The following is a 23,180-nucleotide window of genomic DNA, read 5'->3' as shown; positions in this document are numbered from 1 at the left end:
ATTCAAAATTGCAAAGCCACCATGAGCGTATCGACACCAGGCAAAGTTAAGTTAATAAGTATTTGTTATCTGATCACCGATAGCTCACAGTTAACATTGCAATTCGAAAATTTGGTAGTTGGTAGTTGGACTACCAAGGCTATAATTGACTTCCAAACGTAATTTTTGGGGAAGAGATGTTTACTATTCGAGAACTGCGCACCGACTGACGAAATTATTCTACACGCTCGACTATTTATAAATCGGAAATTTGGTAGTCGGTAGCTTTGGTAGTTGGTAGTTGGGAGATGGATTGACATTCAAAATTGCAAAGCCACCATGAGCATATCGACACCAGGCAAATAATAATTATTTGTTATCTGATCACCGATAGCTCACAGTTAACATTGCAATTCGAAAATGTGGTAGTTTTGGTAGGTCAAATAGTTGGTAGTTGGTAGTTCCAAACAGAAATTAGAAAAAAGACCTCACCAGGCTTTAGCCGGTCTATTCTTGTTTATGTTAGACGTCGAAAAATAGTCTCCTAACCATAAAAAATTATAAGTTGGTACACCTGTGCCGAGGTAGAAGAGGAACATGTGAATGACTTTTGGTTCCTATGGGAGAGAATGTGAGAATGTATACAAAATTGGTCCCATTGAGAATGTACATACCAACTTATCATTGCTCTGCTTCTAACGAAAGAAAAAACCTTCCCTCAAAATACAATCTTAATTCTTGGCATGATTCTTGGTATGGTCGTAGCACATATCCATTTTCTTGTCTGTTGATGCAATTTAACCTGTTACAGACGGCTGTCATCTGTTATCGACAACGACAGCAATAATAAACGACAAACTCTGCCAAATGAGGTCTTATATAGCAAAAATCGTGCTCAAAACAAAGCGTTAAAACAAATGAAGTAAAAGATTTCTGAAATCAATCTCTGAAAATCTTCGATCAAATAAAGTAATAGATCAGATAGTAAGACTGTTAATATGCTTGCCGTCTGTGACAGGTTAAGGTAACTGTACTTTTTTGTGTGCAAAAATTCTAATCTCAAGATTTGAAATATTTCTTTGTGTACATCAAAACAACGTACTCTAAGAACTGACACATGAACCAATTTTATAAACTGTCATTTGGCCTCTCATTTTGTATGGAATGTTCGATCAAAATCAGTCGAGTGAAAATTTAATTATTTTCGGTCCTGTTATAAATTTGCCTTTCTCATTGACATTTGCCATTACCGTACGGATTTAGCGTTAGCGTTTGTGTGTGGTATTTAGCGTTCAAAAATCTGACGCTCTCTAATATGTCGGTTGAAGCGCCCTAGCTCACAAATACATAGAGTTGGCAAACATGATTCCTATCTTTATCAGTAAAACAACACGAGGATTTTCCCATTTGAACAAACTTTCTCCTCGAGCGAACCTAAATCGAATTTGAGTGAGTCTGATCATATTGATTGATCTCCCTTTAATATTTTGACAGTCAAGCAAGGTAACTGACGCACTGCCACGGGAGCAAATAAGTTGGACGGTTTAATTAGTTGGAATGGTTAGTTACAACGCACTTCAAGCAACAAAATTTTACACTGCAAAAAGAGTGGGGATAAAATTTCATGCAAAATAGTACTCTATTTGGCAGCTGTCATTAATAGCACCTTTGCTTGAAGTGCATTGTATATTATCAATATTTGAAGGACGTTCTACGGATGGTTTCATTATTTGGAGGGATAATGTATGAGATAGGTTAAATAGCGTGATGGGTCACTCTTTATAAACAACAGCTTTAGCTGTACCTCGACTTCTTACGTTTACATTCATACACAATTAAAGGTCACAAACGCTGAAAACTTATACATTCGTTTCTGGCCAGATGGCCTGTAAAAACAAGCAAAAAATCAAATGATCAAATGTTCGGCTAATCTCCAGTCTCCTCTATTTCAAATACCTGCCAATAATTCGAACTGATAACCAAATATTATCAGACAATAAACGGATAATTTCTTTAAATTAGTACATTTTCTAACATTCATCTTGTAAAACGTAAATTAAAATGGACAGTGCCAAACATTCACTACCATTTGTGCGGCCGCAACATTTCAAAGACGTTCTACGGAAACAAAATTCCAATAAATCACCGGAGTGTTACAGAAGTGCTTTAGAAATATGGAAACAATTTGGAATCCAAGAGGAGGAGACCAGCGACAAAGACAGCACAGGTATTCCAAGCTGTAGCCGATATGGAAATAATTTCGAAGATGCGTGTTCTGGTGGTGATTTGATTCCTTTGGGGAATTTCACTTCCGTCGATAAGAACGATGCGAAAAGCTTATCTAAAGAAAATGTTGAGATAATGAGTGTGGTGAACGAGATAATAGACAACGAAAGAAAGTACATCGACAAGTTAAATTATGTGTACGAAAACTACTTGATGCAGTCGTATGGACTGGGTGAGGAAGTTCATGGTATGATTTTCGGAAATTTTCTAGAAATAAAGCGTTTCCATGAACAATCCCTTTACCCGGACTTACAAGCGTGCAACAAAGATTATGTCGAAATAATGAATTGTTTTTCGAGGCACATAGAGGTGAATTATCTCTATATTGTTTGAAGTGCTGTAAAAATTAGTGAAACTGAGTTCCATTTCAGGCTGGACATTTGTACATTTACATCGACTTTTTAGTGAATCAAAGCACATCGGAAACTCAAGTCCGTATTCCAGTTCACAAGCAACTTTTTGAGGTAACATTTCGGAATGAGGTTCACCAATACCCTCTCTAGCAAACAAACTTTGTTTTGACGCTGTCAAAATGCCACAGTATTCCTTTGTAGAAGCGTACACTGTTGACTAATTTCTAATTTTACACGTAAAACGCAAGGGCTACGTTGCTTTTTTACCATCATAATAAAGGTAGTTTTAGGTTGCTAGAGAGGGTATTATTAGTTTCACTATCATCGAGAATATACATATACGTGAACGATGGGCTTATTCTTGCAGAAAATACAGCTTCATATTGATGACAAACTGGGGTTATTAGCACATCTAACAGAACTCGTCCAACGTCTATTTAAATACAAGAATCTTATTGAAAGTGTTCTGCAAAAAGTATTCCGTTATCAACACGATTCGACAGCAATAGCAGAAGTTTTCAAAGCCGGAGGTGATTTACACAAGCTTATAAACACTTGCAATAAGACATTACATGTTGATATTGTTGACTTTAAGGTGCGAATTTTAATTATTAGCAACGCACTTCAAGCAAAAGTGCTTCGACTGACAGCTGCCAAATAGAGTATTCCAACAAAAATCTCTTCGAGAAAAGTGTGACGCAGTCTTTGAAGTACAATTTCTAAAATGAATGATATCGCTAGAGTTGACGCTTTCAGCTTCGTTACGCAAAAATTAAATTTTACAAACAATTAGTTCAAACAAGCTGGCTTAGTTTTTCTCATCATCTGCCAGCTTGTTTGAACTAAAATTGGGTGTAAAATTTAATTTTTGCGTAACGAAGCTGAAAGCGTCAACTCTAGCGATATCATTCATTTTAGAAATTGTACTTCAAAGACTGCGTCACACTTTTCTCGAAGAGATTTTTGTTGGGATGTCAGTCGTTTTAGAAGTTTTAGAACACTGCTTTTTATAACGGTTTATAACAGAAATTTGAAAATTTGTCGAAAATCGAAAATTTGACGAAATTGGAAAATTTGACGAAATTCGAAAATTTGACGAAATTTGAAAATGTAACGAAAATTGAAAATTTGACGAAAATAGAAAATTTGACGAAATCCGAAAATTCGACGAAAATCGAAAATTCGACGAAAATCGAAAATTCGACGAAAATCGAAAATTTGACGAAATTCGAAAATTTTGACGAAATTCGAAAATTTGACGAAATTTAACGAAAATCGAAAATTTGACGAAATTCGAAATTTTGCCGAAAATCGAAAATTTGACGAAATTTGACGAAAATCGAAAATTTGACGAAATTTAACGAAAATCGAAAATTTGACGAAATTTGAAAATTTGACGAAATTCGAAAATTTGACGAAGAAAGTAATTCTCTATCTGCCACCATTCAAGAAATATCTCCAAAACCCCAATTGACCCACCCATTTCCAACTTTCGACATTTTTCGCAAATGCCCTTCTTTTCTACTCGTAAAACTCTGAGACTTTGCCGAAGAAAGTAATTCTCTATCTCTCATAACCCAAAAAAATATTAGTCATTTCATCCTACGCTCGAGTAGCTCAAAATTTGGTCACTCTAATCACTCTAGCTCAAACGAATCTGACCCGATTAATTATTTTTTCGTTTGAATTGTGTTACGAATACCTTTCATTTGATGGGTCGCACGCCTCTGTAGGTTTCAATACAGCTAAGCTACAGCCGAAAACGCGTTCCCGACCCTCGAAAACCACACTCAGAAACCACTTCGAGGCCAATAAAACAAAATTCTGGTTTGTCCTGGGGTAATGGCGTATCACAATTTCATTTTTATGCCCACCCTGAGGTTCCTGCAAAATTTCATGGAGATTGGCTGACTAGTTTCCGAGATCGTCCGTCGATAGATAGACAGATAGACAGATAGAAACACACAGAGTGAGTTGAAAGATTTTGATTTTTTGGAAAACGTTAATTTGGTGCATTTTCTATCAAAATGACCAACTTCAAAACGATGTATCTCCGGTAATTTTAAAGCTACATAGTCGAGTGATAGCTCGTTTTGCTCGTATTTGAAGCGCGAATAAGATAGAATAGGATTTGTGGTGATACAGGCCAAAGGAAAGAATCTTAAATTCTCGCCTATATATAGTTGCCGCGGCTCAAAAAAATTTCTTCGTTATTTTTTTGGAAGTTAGACTGCGTCAAGTCCTCCGCTAACGCTCCGGACATGATTATTGATGAAAAAATGTTTTCAGATTTTTTTACAGTCTCAAAATTTGTTTGATACACTATCCAGTTTCAGTACTCTATTTATAGTAGCAGTCATGCTTGAAGTGTGTTGTTATTAGCATTCGTTCATTTTAAGTGGAAGTAAACTGATTTTCAGATCGACAGAACGAAGCAGGGAATTTTCTTAGCCCAACATGAACTAACCATCTTCGATTCTGACGTAGGCAGACGATACCAGGGAAAAATTTTTTTATTTCAAAATTGCGTGATTTGTACGGAATGTGTAGGCGGAAAATCGAATTATAAAGCCTGTTTCGAAAGAAAAACCGGTGAAGTCGAATGGATCGATAGCGGGAGGATCATTTTGAGTCAACAAAAAAATCATAAAATTGAAATTGGAGGCGATATACCACCTAAATTCAGCGACATTATAACAACCATCCTACGCGACAAAAACGATTCAAAGAAAACTCTGAGCATGGTTAACTTAGGACATGTTAGAGAAAGCGTTGCTGACATTATCGACGAAATGTTGGTCTACGAATCGGTGTTTATTAAACGATTGAAAAATGGCAACCGGACGTATTCGGAAGACTTCACCAGATTTGACGTTGGTGCGGATTCGATTGAGATGATTGGTGAATTATTTCGTAGTCTTCTAGAGATAAAAGACTTCCATGAGAACACATTTAGTTTGGAGAAATTCGCAAGCGATATAACGACAGTTGCTAACAATATTTCCGATTCCATTCAGGTAATCTGTGTTGAATTTTCCTTTCATTTTAAAGACTTATAAAAGAAGTTATTTCTCGCGTAGGGTGGCCACTTTAACATTTACATTTCGTATGCAGTAAGCCACACAAAAATCTGTTACGAACTTCGTAACGATAACAAATTGAAAGACTTATTCGAGGTTAAATTGGTTCTGGAGACATGAAAATCGTGTTGACATTGTTCCTTTCCCAACAGGCTAGGCAAACATACTATCAATACCATCAAACTATAGAAGAGTATCTATCATTGCCATTGAAATGTTTGAACCTCTACTTATCGTATATGGAACGTGCTGTAGCTGCACTGGAATCGGATGCTGCTAGCAAAGTCACAGATGAACTAGTCTCAGTTTCAACGGCAATAGAGACATTGAAAAACTTCTTAAACGTTATTCAAATGTGGATAGCAGACACCACCAAAAAGGTATTTTATATACACATGCACGAACTACTCTATAATAGCAGAAAACTAACGAAACCTGTACATATTCTCAGCTTGGCTCGATTCGAAAAATGCAAACAATAAAATGTGTCTTAGTCGGAAGTTCTGTTGGTAAAACTAGTCTCATTGTTTCTTATAAAAACAAAGACTTCGAGGCGGCTGAGGAATGGCCTATTCCGTTCGAGAAAATTGAAAAAACGGTTGTGATTGACGATGAACCATACACTTTACATTTAGTTGATACTGGTAGCCAAGAGGCCTATGATTGCTACAGACCATTTTCATATATAGATGCGGATGTATTCTTGGTATGTTATTCTGTGGTCCTACCTTACTCAGTGGATTACGTGATGGAAAAGGTAAAATGTGAACTGAATTGATGTGCAGCGATCATGATCGAATAATTTTTTTAGTGGCTGCCGGAGATACGGCATTTTTGTCCAAATAAACCGTTTTTGTTAGTCGGAACACAAATTGACCTGAGATTTGACAAGAAGATATTGAAGCTTTCACAAACGCCGAAATCAATAGAGGAAGGGGTAAAATTGGCTAAAAGATTAAAAGCAGTTAAATATGTTGAATGCTCCGCAAAGTTTAAGGTTTTACTCTGATCTGAACTAAAATACTAAATTTAAATCTAAAAATATTTCTCTTTACATTGCAGGACACAGTAAAATATGTATTTGACGAAGCAGTTCGTGCTACAGTTAAACCTTCTGAAAAGCCCAAATCGACTAGAAGATTTAAACTGTTTTGATTGGAAACAAAACAACAACAACAAGTTGCGAATTGGGATTAGGGGGTCGGAGTGTAGATTGCTCTTAAACTATTTTTAAAAAATTGAATATTTTTTGACAAACATTTTTATGAATTAAAGTACCTGAAAATGATCAATGCCTATTGATTACACTCTATTTTGTCTCAAAACAATTTACTTTAACTGGTACTTTTACTTACTTTCTTAGCAGCCTTTGTCAACCCAAGCAAGTTTTGGCTGACTACTAACTTCCTCCACTCGTTTCTGCCCTCGGCCAGATTTCTCCAAACCGCAACCCCCAATGATCTAGTATCATCGACTACACACTTTATCCATCTCTTCCGCGCCCTCTCGATCCTTCAAATTACCTGTCGAGGGATTTCTTGGCAGTTCGGTCATCATTCATCCTGCAACATTCCCGCCCATCGGAGCCTCGCTGATCTTACTGCAGCTGTGATAAAGTTCTTCCCAAAAATGTCGGACAATTCCATATTCGTTCGTCTGCTTCATGTACTGGTCCGACTGGTCCACATGGCGTGGGGTAATTTGGCACACGGTTCTAAAACAACGTATTTTTTAACTACGTAAAAAGTGGACTCGCACACGATTTTTCGATACCAAAATTTTGTAAAAGGAGTCATGAAGTCGATGACATGGCTAAAAAGCATTTGTAGCAATAAACTTGCGTGTGCGAGTTCACCTTTTACTTAATTTAAAAGTGCGTTCTTTTGCCAATGTGTGCCAGATTACCCGATATCATATCGATCTTACGATTCTTCTTTCGAAGCAGTTCAGTTCGGAGTTTTGTTGCACGGGATACAAGTGAGCTTTTGAACAGATGTTTCAATTTTGAACAGGCTCTACTTTTGCGATTGTATATATAACCGAATCAGATGTGCACGAAAGTCCGACACAAACGCCATCTCCTTCCTTCGTTAAAAACAAAAAACGGAATAGAAGTTCGGGCCATCTGTTGTGACTGAATAGTATGTTACATACCAAGGATCAAAAAGGTGTGCTTTAGACCACGGTGGTGAAAACGTCCTTGGTCTCCGCTTCGCGTCGCTCCATCCCTGGATGTTTTCACCACCTGGGTCTAAAACACACCTTTTTGATCCGTGGTATGTATACTATTTTTCTTCCTGGAGTATCAAAATCACATTCCGAACAAAACATAACAAAAAAATTCATCTGAACACACACTGTTTTGCGTCAGACGTTTTTGCTGTCATATTTTAAAAGTACATTAAAAGGGGACATTATAGAGGACATCATAAGCGACATTAAAGGTACATACGTCAAAATGTTGTTGATTAAATGTAAATAATTGCCAAAAAGCATATAAACATGTAAAATAGCAAATTAAATTGTGTTACGCAACATATTGTAGCAGTGCGGAAACAATCTGTACGAATTGAACAGTCACAAAAGTCTCAAAAAAATATGTATGCGTGCATACAACAACTTGACAACTTGACACATTTTCAGGAAGAAAAATATTTTATGATTCACGAGAAAATCATTATCAACCATTTAAAAAGAGATGTCATTGGCATCGAACTTATGAACTCATGAACTTAAGGCCGAGCGTCTGAATGGCATTACCTCCACACGATATTTACATTGGCTGTGACCTAGCAATTCTAATTCGAACTGAAAAATGAGTTCGTCTGAGAACCTGAAAAGGAAATAAGCGAAATCACTATTTCCTACGCTCCATACAAATTCTGACTTTAGACCATTCATGTATATTCACTGCAAATCCCCATTTAAAACTTAGCAACAATAACGGCTAATTCAGAATGACATCACAAAGGGACCTGACTAATTCACAATATTTCCCAGTAAAAAAAACTGAACTGTCATCGAATAGGCAAATGCCATTATTGAATATGAAGACGATAATTGATGCAGTACTGTGCCTATTAAATTGTATTTTCGTAAACAATCAATTCGGATCACGTAAATAAAGATTTGGATTTCGATGTTATCTTCTTAAATAGATTTACATGTTTCAATACACTGATTCCACTAACCCATTGTATTTACCGACCGCAATCTATTGATTCGCAGCACATTCTAAAGTTATCATTGTAATGGCATCGCTACCGGAGGTAATTTCTAATTTATTTTGAACAATCGGCCGACCCGGTGGAATGAGAAATTGGAACAGATGTCAATTTGTCGCGACATTGTTTTTGTGCGAATTAACCGGAGAATAATTAGAAGAACTTTTCTGTGTGCTTAGCTTCCTGTCAGTGTTTTGTGACTTATTAACTTACCACATTTCTAGATCAACCAGCAGCAACACATCACTGCTGTTAAGGCAGAGCAATGTTTATCCGATAAGACATTGTCAGTTTCGCCTGGTGTTGTCGTAAATGATGAAAGTCTTCCTCAAACCGGAGACTCGTCGTTTAACCTTGAACGTGATAATGACAACAGTGACGATAAACATGATGACACGAACACCCGGTTGGGGATCGAAGATGCGTCACCGAACGAAGAAAAAGAGGTCCGTCGATAAATTTGCAATTAATTTGGTACAAAGTGCAGCGACTTGTTCAACTCAATTTTAGATTTGCGTAAAGGTGGAGCCATCTGGATACGATATTTACCGAGACATAACCGATGAACAAAGAGACGCAGCTCGCAAAAACAATGAATGTTTCATTTGCAAAAAGCGATTCTCTCGGTTCTCAACGTTCAAAAGACACATGAAGCGACACACGGTATGTGCACCTTTAAGGTCACCACGCAATCAAAAACAAGAATAGACCGGCTATAAGCCTGGTGAGGTCTTTTTTCTTTCTCTCAATTTTCTCACTTCTCGAGATACCAACTACCAAATACGTGAGTTACAAATAGGCAAGCAGGAAGAATAGTTTCTTCAGTCGATATCCAGCTGTTGAACAGTAAACATCGCCACCATCGTTCTATCAGTTTCGTAGTCAACTACCAATTTTGTATTCAACTACCAAACTCAACTATTCAACAACCATTTTGGTATTCAACTACCAGTTTGGTAGTCAACTACCAGTTTGGTAGTCAACTACCAAATTATCGAATTATAAATAGACAAGCAGCCTAAATAATCTCATCAGTTGGTGTGCAGCTCTCAAACAGTTAACATCTCTACCACCTCTCTATCAGTATGGTAGTCAACTACCAAAAATTCAAGCTTTAAATAGTCAAGCAGGCAGAATAATTTTGTCAGTCGGTGCGCAGCTCTCGAATAGTAAATATCTCTGCCGAAAATTACGTTTGGTAGTCAATTATAGCCTTGGTAGTCCAACTACCAACTACCAAATTTTAGAATTGCAATGTTAACTGTGAGCAATCGGTGATCAGATAACAAATAATTATTATTTGCCTGGTGTTGATATGCTCATGGTGGATTTGCAGTTTTGAATGTCAATCCAGCTCGCAACTACCAGCTACCAACTACCAAATTTTCGATTTATAAATAGGCGAGCATGTAGAATAATTTCGTCAGTCGGTGCGTAGTTCTCGAATAGTAAACATCTCTTCCCCAAAAATTACGTTTGGTAGTCAATTATAGCCTTGGTAGTCCAACTACCAACTACCAAATTTTCGAATTGCAATGTTAACTGTGAGCTATCGGTGATCACATAACAAATAATTATTATTTGCCTGGTGTTGATATGCTCATGGTGGATTTGCAGTTTTGAATGTCAATCCAGCTCGCAACTACCAGCTACCAACTACCAAATTTTCGATTTATAAATAGGCGAGCATGTAGAATAATTTCGTCAGTCGGTGCGTAGTTCTCGAATAGTAAACATCTCTTCCCCAAAAATTACGTTTGGTAGTCAATTATAGCCTTGGTAGCCCAACTACCAACTACCAAATTTTCGAATTGCAATGTTAACTGTGAGCTATCGGTGATCACATAACAAATAATTATTATTTGCCTGGTGTTGATATGCTCATGGTGGATTTGCAGTTTTGAATGTCAATCCAGCTCGCAACTACCAGCTACCAACTACCAAATTTTCGATTTATAAATAGGCGAGCATGTAGAATAATTTCGTCAGTCGGTGCGTAGTTCTCGAATAGTAAACATCTCTTCCCCAAAAATTACGTTTGGTAGTCAATTATAGCCTTGGTAGTCCAACTACCAACTACCAAATTTTCGAATTGCAATGTTAACTGTGAGCTATCGGTGATCACATAACAAATAATTATTATTTGCCTGGTGTTGATATGCTCATGGTGAATTTGCAGTTTTGAATGTCAATCCAGCTCGCAACTACCAGCTACCAACTACCAAATTTTCGATTTATAAATAGGCGAGCATGTAGAATAATTTCGTCAGTCGGTGCGTAGTTCTCGAATAGTAAACATCTCTTCCCCAAAAATTACGTTTGGTAGTCAATTATAGCCTTGGTAGTCCAACTACCAACTACCAAATTTTAGAATTGCAATGTTAACTGTGAGCAATAGGTGATCAGATAACAAATAATTATTATTTGCCTGGTGTTGATATGCTCATGGTGGCTTTGCAGTTTTGAATGTCAATCCAGCTCGCAACTACCAGCTACCAACTACCAAATTTTCGATTTATAAATAGGCGAGCATGTAGAATAATTTCGTCAGTCGGTGCGTAGTTCTCGAATAGTAAACATCTCTTCCCCAAAAATTACGTTTGGTAGTCAATTATAGCCTTGGTAGTCCAACTACCAACTACCAAATTTTCGAATTGCAATGTTAACTGTGAGCTATCGGTGATCACATAACAAATAATTATTATTTGCCTGGTGTTGATATGCTCATGGTGGATTTGCAGTTTTGAATGTCAATCCAGCTCGCAACTACCAGCTACCAACTACCAAATTTTCGATTTATAAATAGGCGAGCATGTAGAATAATTTCGTCAGTCGGTGCGTAGTTCTCGAATAGTAAACATCTCTTCCCCAAAAATTACGTTTGGTAGTCAATTATAGCCTTGGTAGTCCAACTACCAACTACCAAATTTTAGAATTGCAATGTTAACTGTGAGCAATAGGTGATCAGATAACAAATAATTATTATTTGCCTGGTGTTGATATGCTCATGGTGGCTTTGCAGTTTTGAATGTCAATCCAGCTCGCAACTACCAGCTACCAACTACCAAATTTTCGATTTATAAATAGGCGAGCATGTAGAATAATTTCGTCAGTCGGTGCGTAGTTCTCGAATAGTAAACATCTCTTCCCCAAAAATTACGTTTGGTAGTCAATTATAGCCTTGGTAGTCCAACTACCAACTACCAAATTTTCGAATTGCAATGTTAACTGTGAGCTATCGGTGATCACATAACAAATAATTATTATTTGCCTGGTGTTGATATGCTCATGGTGGATTTGCAGTTTTGAATGTCAATCCAGCTCGCAACTACCAGCTACCAACTACCAAATTTTCGATTTATAAATAGGCGAGCATGTAGAATAATTTCGTCAGTCGGTGCGTAGTTCTCGAATAGTAAACATCTCTTCCCCAAAAATTACGTTTGGTAGTCAATTATAGCCTTGGTAGTCCAACTACCAACTACCAAATTTTAGAATTGCAATGTTAACTGTGAGCAATAGGTGATCAGATAACAAATAATTATTATTTGCCTGGTGTTGATATGCTCATGGTGGCTTTGCAATTTTGAATCAAGGCTGTTATCGTCTCATTTTTTATTTGTGACACAGACACATGGACGGACAGACAGACAAACAGACAGACAGACAAACAGACAGACAGACGGACAGATGAAGTGTCCACAATAGGGTTTTTTTCTAAAAGAAAAAAGACCTAAAAAGCATAACGGAGACAAAACGGAATGCTTTTTTTTTGACTGCGTGGGGACCTTTATTCTGAAAATGCAAATGCCAGCGATAATCAGTGCTTTCGCTGCTTTTCAGGGTGTGAAAAACTACAAGTGCCACATTTGTCATAAAGCTTTCGCCGAAGGAAGTTATTTGAAGGCCCACTTAATCACTCACAGCGGTGCTACACCATACGGTTGTAAAATATGTCTGAAACGGTTCACACAGTCTTCGAGCTTGCACAGCCATATGAAAATTCACACAGGTAAGGCGATTGTTTGCGGTGAGTCTCATCCACTTACACTTCCACTTTCGACTTCCACAAAGGTGAAAAACGGTACAAATGCGAGGTGTGTGCTAAGGCCTTTACGGAATCATCAACCCTGCGGAAGCATATGCTCGTACACAATCCCAATCCTCCGCAATTCCAGTGCGATGAATGTAGTCGCACATTCAATCGTAAAATTAACTTGAACGAACACATGAAGACCCATTATCGCAACAAGGGTGAACCGCTGGACGGAGACGACCTTCACGAGTGTATGGTTTGCTTGAAAGTCATCCGCAATGCGTCGAATTTCAAGAAGCACATGAAGATTCATACAGGTTTGTGGGTTCCGTTACGACCCCTACACGCAAAAAAAGGAAATTTCGGATGTACGTTCAAGACGTACAAAATCTACATTTTAGACGTACATTCTACGTACTAGACGTAGTGATGTACGCATAAAACGAAAAATGTACAGATAATACGTTAAATGTACTGATAACTCAACCATTGGTCTCATCGTCGAAATGTACGTTTTAGCCGTAGCATGATTTACGTTTAAGACGTAGGATGGTGTACATGTAAGACGTACAATAATATTATGTTTGGTGTTGATGTCAAAAGTTGTATCTGAATTGTTTCACAAATTATTTAAAAGAACAATTCGATTTAAATATTCATTTCAATTAATTGTTGTATTGTCGTATTGCTCGTTTGGTTTCTAAGCTGTTGGATTGCTTTGAAACGACCAATGTTTTAAAAAAATTCGACGTAAAGATGTAACGCGATTTTAACGTTCATTTTAATATTACCGCGGAAAATCAATTTCTTGCCAATAGAACCATGAGAGTTCATCCAAGAAAAAGAGGTTCTTATAATGCGTAGGAAATGGAATTCTATTATTTAATTTTATCACGCGTATTTAATTTTGAACTCTGGCCTTTGATGAGACCATTATACTTTCACAAGTTTCTGATCGGATTCGGAGTTGCCATTGCCAATCAACAAGCCCAAATCCGACATCTAAAAAAAGTGATGATTGAATTCCGACTTGACAAATGGATGCGTTGCGGCTAAAAAATCGGATCTATTTTTGATTAAAACCTTCAATCTCTTGGAGCCTCAAAAAATATAATTACTGCAACAACATCCGACCTTAACAACTCTAACTTACTCGAAAATTTCAGAACAAGAATAAATATTTGGATTCGGTCTCACCAGTCATTATATTGGCTTAAAAGTACTCAGATTTTCTAGCTCAATAGGTTTGTTCCAAATAACTGTAAACGCGAACTTTGACAACCCGAACCACGACGATTTCATCCATAGACGACATAACCTTGGCTTTTCGCTAAAATTTTAAGGCCCCGTATATATAGTGACAGCTCATTTTTCATGAGCAATTGTTTAGGTTCTGTTGTCTATGGATGAAATTTGACAATTCGTATGGCCTTGGAACAGATCTATAGCTACAATTGCATAATAAAATGTACAAATCTACCGAGAATCCTATGATCATGTGTTCTAGATGAACTGTACATTATATTTTTAAAGGAACATGTGGCGAAAATTTCATAAATTATCAATAATAATTATTTTTTAAAGTTTGAAAACTCGACTTCTTTTGGGAGCCTGAAATTTAATGTTTAATCATCAGAAAATATTTGCCTGAATGTTGCTAAACTCAACTCAATTTAAGTTTGCAATTAGTTAGCATTCTACAATTTTAATTGTTCCACAGCGTTCCACATGTTGTCAACAAAAGAAGCGTAAAGAGTGTCGTTTCACTCACAAACGTGTGGAATTGAAGAAGCGTAAAGGCAAACGCTACTTCTATGTGGTGGAACACGCGTGGAACAAATAAAACGAAAGAAACAAACGAAACCCACCAAAATTGCATTCTTATGATGAGATCAGTTTACTGCGTCTAAACTACATCCTTTTTCTACTATGTTTAAAAGGAAATGACAAACAAAAGAACTCTTCAAAGTAAACTGTTCGTAACTCAACAACTAGTTAGCTCAGTGCGAAAGTCACTGACTCAAGATCGAGAGGTCCCCAGTTCAATTCACGCCAGTGACAATGTTTTTTTTTTTTTCATTCGCGTTTGAGAAACCCAGCACTTTGTTTTATATAAAGTAATCGATCTCACATCTGTAAAGTGGGCAAAGGACGAAATATAGTAACATTATTTCTAGAAAAATTAAAAAAAAGCGAAATTTCCAATATACGTTTTATTCGTACATTGTACTGATAACTCAACCATTGGTCTCATCGTCGAAATGTACGTTTTATCCGTACGACTTTTTTTTTGCGTGTACATCAGTGTCAGCTGTATTCATTTATCGAGGTTTTTGCAGGCGAAAAAATGTACTCCTGTACCCTGTGCGATGCTAGATTCAATCAGTCCAATAGTCTGCGAGCACACATGTCGAATCACACGGGCCAGAAGGACTTTCAATGTCCCGTTTGTCAGAAGGAATTCAGTCTGTCCTATAACATGAAGAAACACATGCGGATACACAGTGGCGAGAAAAGGTGTGTACTAACTGCGTAATCGTCGGGCAGGGCTTACTTTGAAGAATTAAAACCAGGAAAAATTCCGAAAAAATTCAGATTTTTTTCGCGGAATTTTCTCCGAATTTTTCGAAATTAAAATTCTCTAAAATACGTCCTGTCGTCAACCCATCCATTGACTCAATATTTATCTCTCTTCTTAGATTTGTCTGTGAGGTATGCGAACGTGCCTTCACCGACTCTTCGACTCTGCGGAAGCATCGTTACACACATACAACGGAAAAGAATTTTCTGTGCGACATTTGCTCCAAGGCATTTTCCCAACAGACCAGCCTTCAATTACATCTTCGAATTCATTCAGGTAAAAGTGGTGACTGTCGCGGTCTCTGACACTTTGAGCTTCTCAATTAATTCGATTCATTCCAGGCGATAAACCGCACGTCTGCAAAGTGTGTTCGAAGAGTTTTCACGAAAGTTCGTCGTTGTCCAAACACATGAATCTTCATCTACCGGAGAAGCCTTTTCAATGCGAAATTTGTTCGAAGAAATTCTCGCAAAAGTACAGCCTTAAGAAGCACATGCGCACCCACGAAGATAATCGGTAGACGATTTTCGCTCCAGATTTTAGACGTAATTTTCATCGCAATCTCAATCTCTTTACAGTTCCGTGCAATGCGAATTCTGTCCGAAGACATTTATGGATGCGGCCACACTGAAAAAACATCAGCTGACGCATTTGGTCGGCAAAGAGTATTCCTGCGACATTTGTCCGAAAAAGTTTACCACCCAGAGCGGTCTGAAGACGCACTTAACGATCCACAATGGTGAAAAGAAGTACCAGTGCCAGGACTGTTTGAAGAAATTCACATTAGCCGGCAACTTAAAGACTCATATCGCCAAAATGCATTCGACCGATCGACCGCGATACGAATGCGAAAATTGTCCGAAATATTTCGTCAGCCAGGAGAAACTGGATGTCCATCAACAGTCAATGCATTGCGGCGAAAAGAAATTATTTCCCTGCGAGATTTGCCACAAAACGTTCACGCTGATGGGCAATTTGAAGAAGCACATGAAATTGCATGATATTGAAATATTGGAGACGTTGGAGATCAAGCCGGAAATACAGGACGATGGAGCTGAGGAATTGGCAGCGAATTTGTCGGCGAATATAATGAACATTACGCAAGTGATTAACATCATACCTTCGACGCTGTATCAACAATTGGATTTGAATAATGTCCAATTTTTACGATGAGAGGAAGAAAAACGTTTTCCCCATTTTCCACCAATAATACTTAGGTTAATACGATGCGGAAATAAATATATCAAAATGTTGATTGAGTAACCAATTGGCTTTCTCTCTATTTGTATACTCTAAACGAAAGCAGCAAGCTCCAACATTGGGCTGCTACTCGATTATCCGTTACTTACCTGTTACGGCAACATGTCTCGTAACTGTCTAACAACGACCACTGTCGCTCGATCGTATGGTCGGACTAACTACTAAATTGTCATTATAATTCAATCGACAAATACCACTTATAGTGGAGGTGTGACGCAAGTCCTTTTATCAACTTACAAAAGAGGTGATATCGGTGGGGGCATACAACTTCGACTCACAAAAAGAAAAGTAAAAACTTTAACGAAAAAATTCTAGAAAAAAATTAACACAAAAATGTTGCGTCACAGAATGACAGTCTTAGGATCCTAGGGAATTTTTTTTTTTTACATTTTTTTAGTTTGAACGGACTTGCGTCACGGCCCTTCACTAACGTAGGGCCATGATGTTCCTCAGTCCTACGGAACTTTTTTTTAGTGTGACCGGACTTGCGTCACGGCCTTTCACTAACGTAGGGCCATGATTTAATCACTTTCGGTGGTTCACTTCATTTTGAATCTTTCGTCAAGCTTTCGTCTGTCTACAATGTAACCGTTACATACCACTAGGTCAATGCAATAAAATCAGTTCGTACAGATTGAACATACCGTACATACGTCGATATGCCTTTCAGGCAGAGGCGCCGACTACGGTCTTGCCGCGAGGCTCGGGCAACACTATGACCAAATTAGTCGAGGCTGAGCAACACTATGACTCGACGACACAATAAATATCATTTTTACATCAAGAATGATTTAAACTGTAGAAGAAAACGCAATTCTCGTTGCGTGGCATTTCACTTTAAGAACAATTCCAACGTTAGCTTCACTACTTTCTCGGAATTCTACATAATTTAAAAGAAATCCTTCGGTTCCACACGATACCTCGACTAACATCTTTTTATCGCTGTTCTAGTTTTGTAAGAGTATGTTACAACATTAGGAAAGTAAGTGAGTCATTACATGACAAATTTGAATGTGTGTGTGAGTATATGTATTCAAGTGTGAATGTTTATGAAACAAGAGCGTTAGCAAAGTTTTTGAAGGACCGTATTGAAACGAACTTTATCTTCATCCGAATTTACACTGGCAGCACAATTAAGAAAAAAATCGCTCGCTACGCTCGCAATTATCTTTTATTCTTTACAAAGCTTATGGTTCTTATAAAGAAGTTTCGCCCAATGTTCAAAAGTGCCCAGGACACGGCTGTTTATCGATAATTAAATTTTACAAAAGCATCAATTAATAAAACATCAATTTTCGATCATACAAAAAAGCGACTTTTTTTGGGCAACACTATACGAAAAAAGAAGTCGGCGCCTCTGCTTTCAGCCTTTCACTGCACACGTAACCGCATCATGCTCATGCTTTAATGAACGACACCTAATTAGTTGATGTAGGTAAAAACATCTGTGAGAGAAGAACGCCTGTTATACTGATTATCTTAATCCGCATTCTGATTATCTTCAAGCGTTTCCAGCGAAGTTAATTATCTAATGAATATTTCCTTTTCAGCCGGATAACTGTAACATTGACACATTTATTATGAATTTTACCAAGTTTAATTTTACGTTTAGTGACCATTTCAAGTTCAAATTGAAGTTTTTTGTCGACTAAATTCATGAATGAAATTCAAGAACGTCGTTTTATTTAGCATCCCAAACATTTTCTTCATATTCTAAGCTATTGAAGTCGTTTTAGGATTTACTGCGATCTGCACGAAATCGTTGAGAGGCATTATGAACGCACTTCAAGCATGAGAGGTACTCTAAATAGGGTATTAAAACTTGACAGTGTGTCACACAACTGTAAAACACTGTAAAAAAACCAGGTGACGACCGAAAATCACGTGGAAACGAACAGTCATCAACGAAGCGAGGAAAGCCGAGAAACAATGGATCGGAGTCGAGGCACTCGCGCCGAACTATACTCCCTAGAGGAATAAGATGACAGATGATGACCAGTGATTGCGGGGACTTGCATCATGGACAACTTGAGCAGGCGTCCCACTAAATTTTGCTGTGTCCGAATTTCGGACATTTCGGACAAATGTTCAAAATTTCGGACATTTCGGACAAGTGGGACGCCTGAACTAGAGTAATCTTACCAATAAAATTTTATCTTTGCATTTTTTATAGATTGTACCAAAGGCTCTATACCAGGCAAAAGTTGACCGATTTTTAAACGTCGGATTCGTTCCTTACATCCGCCGTTTATACAATGACAACAAATGAATGAGGGTGATATGGATTTTTATTGTGCGCGAAATTTTTGAAAACGCAAATGATTTTTGTGGAATTTTTTTTATTTCTATTTTATTTAAGGTATTTCAGGTTTTAGGTATTTAGGGTGATAAAATATATATCTCTAAATACCTAAATCTGACTAAATTATTCTTTGATGCAAGAATTGGGAAGACAGACATACCTTTCATTTATGTACCGTAAGAATCAAATGAGCGATTATTATGTTTCATTCATGGTTCTGAAAGAACCAGGTTAAGAGGCACCGACACTTTGGTGAAAAGCCTACATTAGGGTGATTTTTAAATAGTGGATCTTAGTTTACTTTTGATGATATCTTTCCATCAGAATCCTTTTTCAAAAATGTACGACCGCAATTCCGACCACGAATGTGTTAGCTTTCAACAGAAAATAGATTTGGTTGTAGCAGTTTGACCAGCTGTGAGAACAATGAGCAGTTTATGAAAACTTTTCTTAGAGCTGGTCAAACGACTACAACCAAAACTAATTTCGATTTAAAGCTAGCACATTCGTGGTCGGAATTGCGGTCGTACATTTTTGAAAAATGATTCTGATGAAAAGATATCATCAAAAATGAAATACGAGGCACACAAATGTAGGCTACAGTTGTAGCTAAGTGCTGGTGCCTCTTAAGACAACTCTGAGTTGATCACGAAGGCGATGACACACAAATTGAGTTCAGTGGCTACGAAGTTTATATGAAAAAGGCAACGTAACAAAAACGAAATTCCGAATTTTCCTAAAAAAAACCTTCGTGGGTGTATTAAACCTGTTCTTTCAGAACCTTGGTTTCATTGACCTCTTCGCAGTTTCAGCTAATATATAATTTTGCTCATATATTCAGGTCTCTATTTCCCCTACGTTGCCTGTGAAGACAACACTAAATATTGCACCACAAGTCCACTAATGATGATTGTGCGTCAGTCGGTTTTTGTTATTTTATTCGTGCAAATGTATTAAATGTTCAAGGAAACCTTTCCCGCAACCCGCAACCCGCAACCCACTCAACTCAAGTAAAATTCCCGCTAAATTTTTAAACCAAGCAATCGAATGCTAGTACATTTCGTCTGTCAAATCGTTCCTTTTCTCACAAAAAAAATTCATGTGAGTGATGGATGTGCGCTAAGAGAGTGATAATTTCGTCTCTCTTGTCAACCTTTAATAAAAAAGGAAAAGAAATAGAAGAATTTTCTTTCTAGAATCTTTAATTTCCCTGTTAGACGCAATAGATTTAAATTAGAATCAAACACAAAATGAGCGCCGATTACTTGAGTCAACCTTTATCGTTTGCTGATGCTGGTGAGTAGAAACGACATTCTTATGCAATACCTTAACAAATTGTTTTCTGTTAACCTCAAAACACTTCCAGCTCCATCAACACCACGAAATACGCAGACTGTATCCCCATTGTCACCATACCTGAATTACGATCCCAGATACTTACAGGCGGCACAACCCGAATTCATTTTCCCCGAAGGGGCTGCAAAACAACGAGGCCGCTTTGAGCTGGCCTTCTCACAAATCGGTTCATCTGTGATGATTGGTGCAGCTATTGGTGGAACTGCTGGTAAGGCGAACATTAATTTTTATCGAATTTGAGCATTCCGTTTCACGTCGATGCTTCGTTAGGTTTTTACAATGGTGTCCGGGCGACCGCATTAGCACAGCAAACGGGGAAACTGAGGCGAACACAGTGAGTTTTGTCCGAATGAAGGTCCTTATGACTGTGTAAGCTAACTGATCGTTTTCTCCGTCGTCAGGTTGTTAAATCACATTATGAAACAGGGATCGTCCACAGCGAACACACTAGGTACATTGGCGGTCATGTACTCCGGTTTCGGCGTTTTGTTACAATGGGCTCGAGGGGAAGACGATGAAGTGAACACTTTGTTAGCTGGAACTGCCACAGGACTACTGTACAAATCGACAGGTAGGTCTGCAGTGAATTGAAAAAAAAAAGGTTTTTCGCGTCCTTGAAGTCACTTTGTGGTGTTACGTCGTCAGATTTTAATTTTCAATCTTAAGACCTATTTGATGGACAATTTTAGTTGGAAATTCTCCAGAGATCTATGTTGTTCATGTGGTGGACTAAATACTTATTGTGTGTTCGGGGGAACAATTAGCTTCAATGTCCCAAGTACAAAAAGTTTTCTTTTTCTTTCTATCGTGTTTATTATGACAAAAACTATTCGAAGGAGTTACACTGACAGTATACAGAGACACTGATGACGTCACTCATACCAACTGACGATTTTAATCCGAGCCAATCTTTATCTAAATTGCCAAATGGATCAACAAAATAATCGACGTATGTCGTCTAGCAATAGTCAGTGTTGACTATCATCCATTATCGATTTTTCGTCGTCAGCTTTTACGACTCGAGTTGACCTTGATGCTTGATATAACCGAAGAGGATCGCGATAACAAAATATTTTTTGTGTCGGTTTTTGTGAATAAATTCGACTGAAAATTGAATCTTCATGTTTCAGCTGGACTTCATCGATGTGCCATGGGCGGTGGCTTTGGATTAGGTATCGCAGCCCTGTACTGTCTGTACACAGTGACATCGGGTGGTGGGAAAATTAATTTTAATAAACCGTACATGTAGATGAAGTGATCATGTCGTCCGTTGTGATCGTGTATAAAAGATCGATAAAAACGAATCCAAAAATATTAAAAATTAATGAAAACAAAATGATGGGGAGAAACAAACACAAATTGTAGCCATTATACAAATCAGCTAGAGAAAAATAAAAAATTTCGAAAAAAATCGCAAATTTAAAAGAAAAATCGTTTTGTATTGATGCAGTGGAGACCAATCATGTGATGTGGTGTAACTATTCGTGAGGACTTTAAATGTACGACATTGTTATTAGCAATCGCCCACTCGTTACTTCCGTTTCTACGTGAACACAGTCTTCCAATTTCATTGATACAGAAAATATATGAAAGCACCATAGCACCAGTGGCAACGTATGGGTTAAAGGCATCAGCAATGACGCGCCGCAACAGGATTTCATTAACCAATATGGAACGGCAAATCCTACGAATCCTCTCCGATACAGCTAGTGACAAGCCCTCGATTGTACAACCAAGAGCGATAATGCGAAATAAAACGATAGTCAAGCGAGTCATGGTGCATCGCCTTCGTTATCACCGACATATTGAACGAAGACCAAACAACCACATTTTACGAGTGGCACGACGGTTCAAAATCAATCGGAAATTCAAAGTCGGCCGTCCATGCTTCATATGGGAAGATACACTGCGCCAAGAATCAATGAAAACAGGAACGAATCACTTACTTGATGCTATGGCCAACGATGAATTCAACATGAATGAAATAGAACAGGCCATATATGATGGAACAATCTCGGAAGAAGACGAGGAGAATCGATTCAGTTTGTATATATTATCGCATTGCTAATTAAACATTTACAATTCAGCAACAATCGTTGAAAATACTGTTGGTGAATCTATCAGAGGATCGGATAACTTATAATGTATTGGTGAATCTCTCAGGAGATCTTTTGAATGTGTACTCTGAACCTAAATGTTGTAGTTAGTCGGTCTGTACGCCAATTGAGGGTCAGCTCCTTGTGTGATTGTCCTTTTCCACTTACCTGGTTGGCCTAGCGTAATCTAGGATGCATAGTGATTGAAATACATCGCTCGCTGGGTATAGTGAAGTCGGAGTCGGAGTCGGAGTCGACATTGTTATTAGCAATTGAAGATGTAGGTAGTCTTTACAGTAGTGCGTGTGGATCTAAAAAAATTCTTTTTTCTAAATTAAAATTTTTTACGAAAACCGAGATGGCAACGACTGACTCTTATCCACCCCAAACCAAATTATTGCGAAAAAACTTGAACAAACGTCTCATTTGTTTCAACATACCAACCAAAACGAGTTTCAACCATTCGTCAAGGTGAACGAATGGTTGTTTGGGCAGGAATTTTCAACTCGAAAACATACGTAGAGTAGTTAGAAGATGATGAAGAAAACTAGGTGGATGCTTGCGAACTCGATGTTCCACAATCAGACATTTTGCGACAGCCAACGTAAATCGTTGACACAGGGAGCC

At 37.8% G+C, this 23,180-nt stretch overlaps 3 protein-coding genes across 3 annotated transcripts; all 3 read left to right on the top strand.

The window, feature by feature from the left end:
• The first annotated feature begins 5,711 nt into the window (after nt 1-5,711).
• Nucleotides 5,712-6,972, top strand: LOC119082750 (cell division control protein 42 homolog). Its single transcript, XM_037192332.1, has 5 exons — nt 5,712-5,794; nt 5,851-6,078; nt 6,150-6,455; nt 6,510-6,695; nt 6,761-6,972. The coding sequence occupies exons 2-5, from the start codon at nt 5,938-5,940 to the stop codon at nt 6,851-6,853; spliced, it is 726 nt and encodes a 241-aa protein (XP_037048227.1). The 5' UTR covers nt 5,712-5,794; nt 5,851-5,937; the 3' UTR covers nt 6,854-6,972.
• A 1,745-nt stretch (nt 6,973-8,717) lies between these two features.
• On the top strand, nt 8,718-16,800 carry LOC119082749 (zinc finger protein 883-like). The gene is made up of 10 exons (XM_037192331.1): nt 8,718-8,815; nt 8,927-8,967; nt 9,147-9,368; nt 9,433-9,585; nt 12,766-12,934; nt 12,997-13,275; nt 15,298-15,475; nt 15,658-15,815; nt 15,881-16,055; nt 16,118-16,800. Exons 1-10 carry the CDS (start codon nt 8,731-8,733, stop codon nt 16,710-16,712), a joined length of 2,055 nt encoding a protein of 684 aa, XP_037048226.1. The 5' UTR covers nt 8,718-8,730; the 3' UTR covers nt 16,713-16,800.
• A 3,395-nt stretch (nt 16,801-20,195) lies between these two features.
• On the top strand, nt 20,196-21,882 carry LOC119082748 (mitochondrial import inner membrane translocase subunit Tim23). Its single transcript, XM_037192330.1, has 5 exons — nt 20,196-20,397; nt 20,468-20,665; nt 20,728-20,791; nt 20,859-21,028; nt 21,588-21,882. The coding sequence occupies exons 1-5, from the start codon at nt 20,352-20,354 to the stop codon at nt 21,704-21,706; spliced, it is 597 nt and encodes a 198-aa protein (XP_037048225.1). The 5' UTR covers nt 20,196-20,351; the 3' UTR covers nt 21,707-21,882.
• The last annotated feature ends 1,298 nt before the right edge of the window (nt 21,883-23,180 follow it).

The sequence above is a fragment of the Bradysia coprophila genome, unplaced genomic scaffold (genome assembly GCF_014529535.1).
Source record: "Bradysia coprophila strain Holo2 unplaced genomic scaffold, BU_Bcop_v1 contig_476, whole genome shotgun sequence".
In the NCBI taxonomy this organism is placed as follows: domain Eukaryota; kingdom Metazoa; phylum Arthropoda; class Insecta; order Diptera; family Sciaridae; genus Bradysia; species Bradysia coprophila.
The sequence above is the reverse complement of the archived record's forward strand: the minus strand, read 5'-3'. Positions and strand labels throughout refer to the sequence as shown.

Coding starts and splice junctions, on each gene's coding strand:
- LOC119082750 (XM_037192332.1), top strand. CDS start 5,938: ATGGAACGTGCTGTAGCTGCACTGGAATCGGATGCTGCTAGCAAAGTC. Junction 6,079..6,149: donor TAGCAGACACCACCAAAAAG/GTATTTTATATA, acceptor ACATATTCTCAG/CTTGGCTCGATTCGAAAAAT. Junction 6,696..6,760: donor AATGCTCCGCAAAGTTTAAG/GTTTTACTCTGA, acceptor TTTACATTGCAG/GACACAGTAAAATATGTATT.
- LOC119082748 (XM_037192330.1), top strand. CDS start 20,352: ATGAGCGCCGATTACTTGAGTCAACCTTTATCGTTTGCTGATGCTG. Junction 20,666..20,727: donor AGCTATTGGTGGAACTGCTG/GTAAGGCGAACA, acceptor ATGCTTCGTTAG/GTTTTTACAATGGTGTCCGG. Junction 20,792..20,858: donor GGGAAACTGAGGCGAACACA/GTGAGTTTTGTC, acceptor CTCCGTCGTCAG/GTTGTTAAATCACATTATGA.
- LOC119082749 (XM_037192331.1), top strand. CDS start 8,731: ATGCCATTATTGAATATGAAGACGATAATTGATGCAGTACTGTGCCTA. Junction 12,935..12,996: donor CCATATGAAAATTCACACAG/GTAAGGCGATTG, acceptor ACTTCCACAAAG/GTGAAAAACGGTACAAATGC. Junction 13,276..15,297: donor GCACATGAAGATTCATACAG/GTTTGTGGGTTC, acceptor AGGTTTTTGCAG/GCGAAAAAATGTACTCCTGT.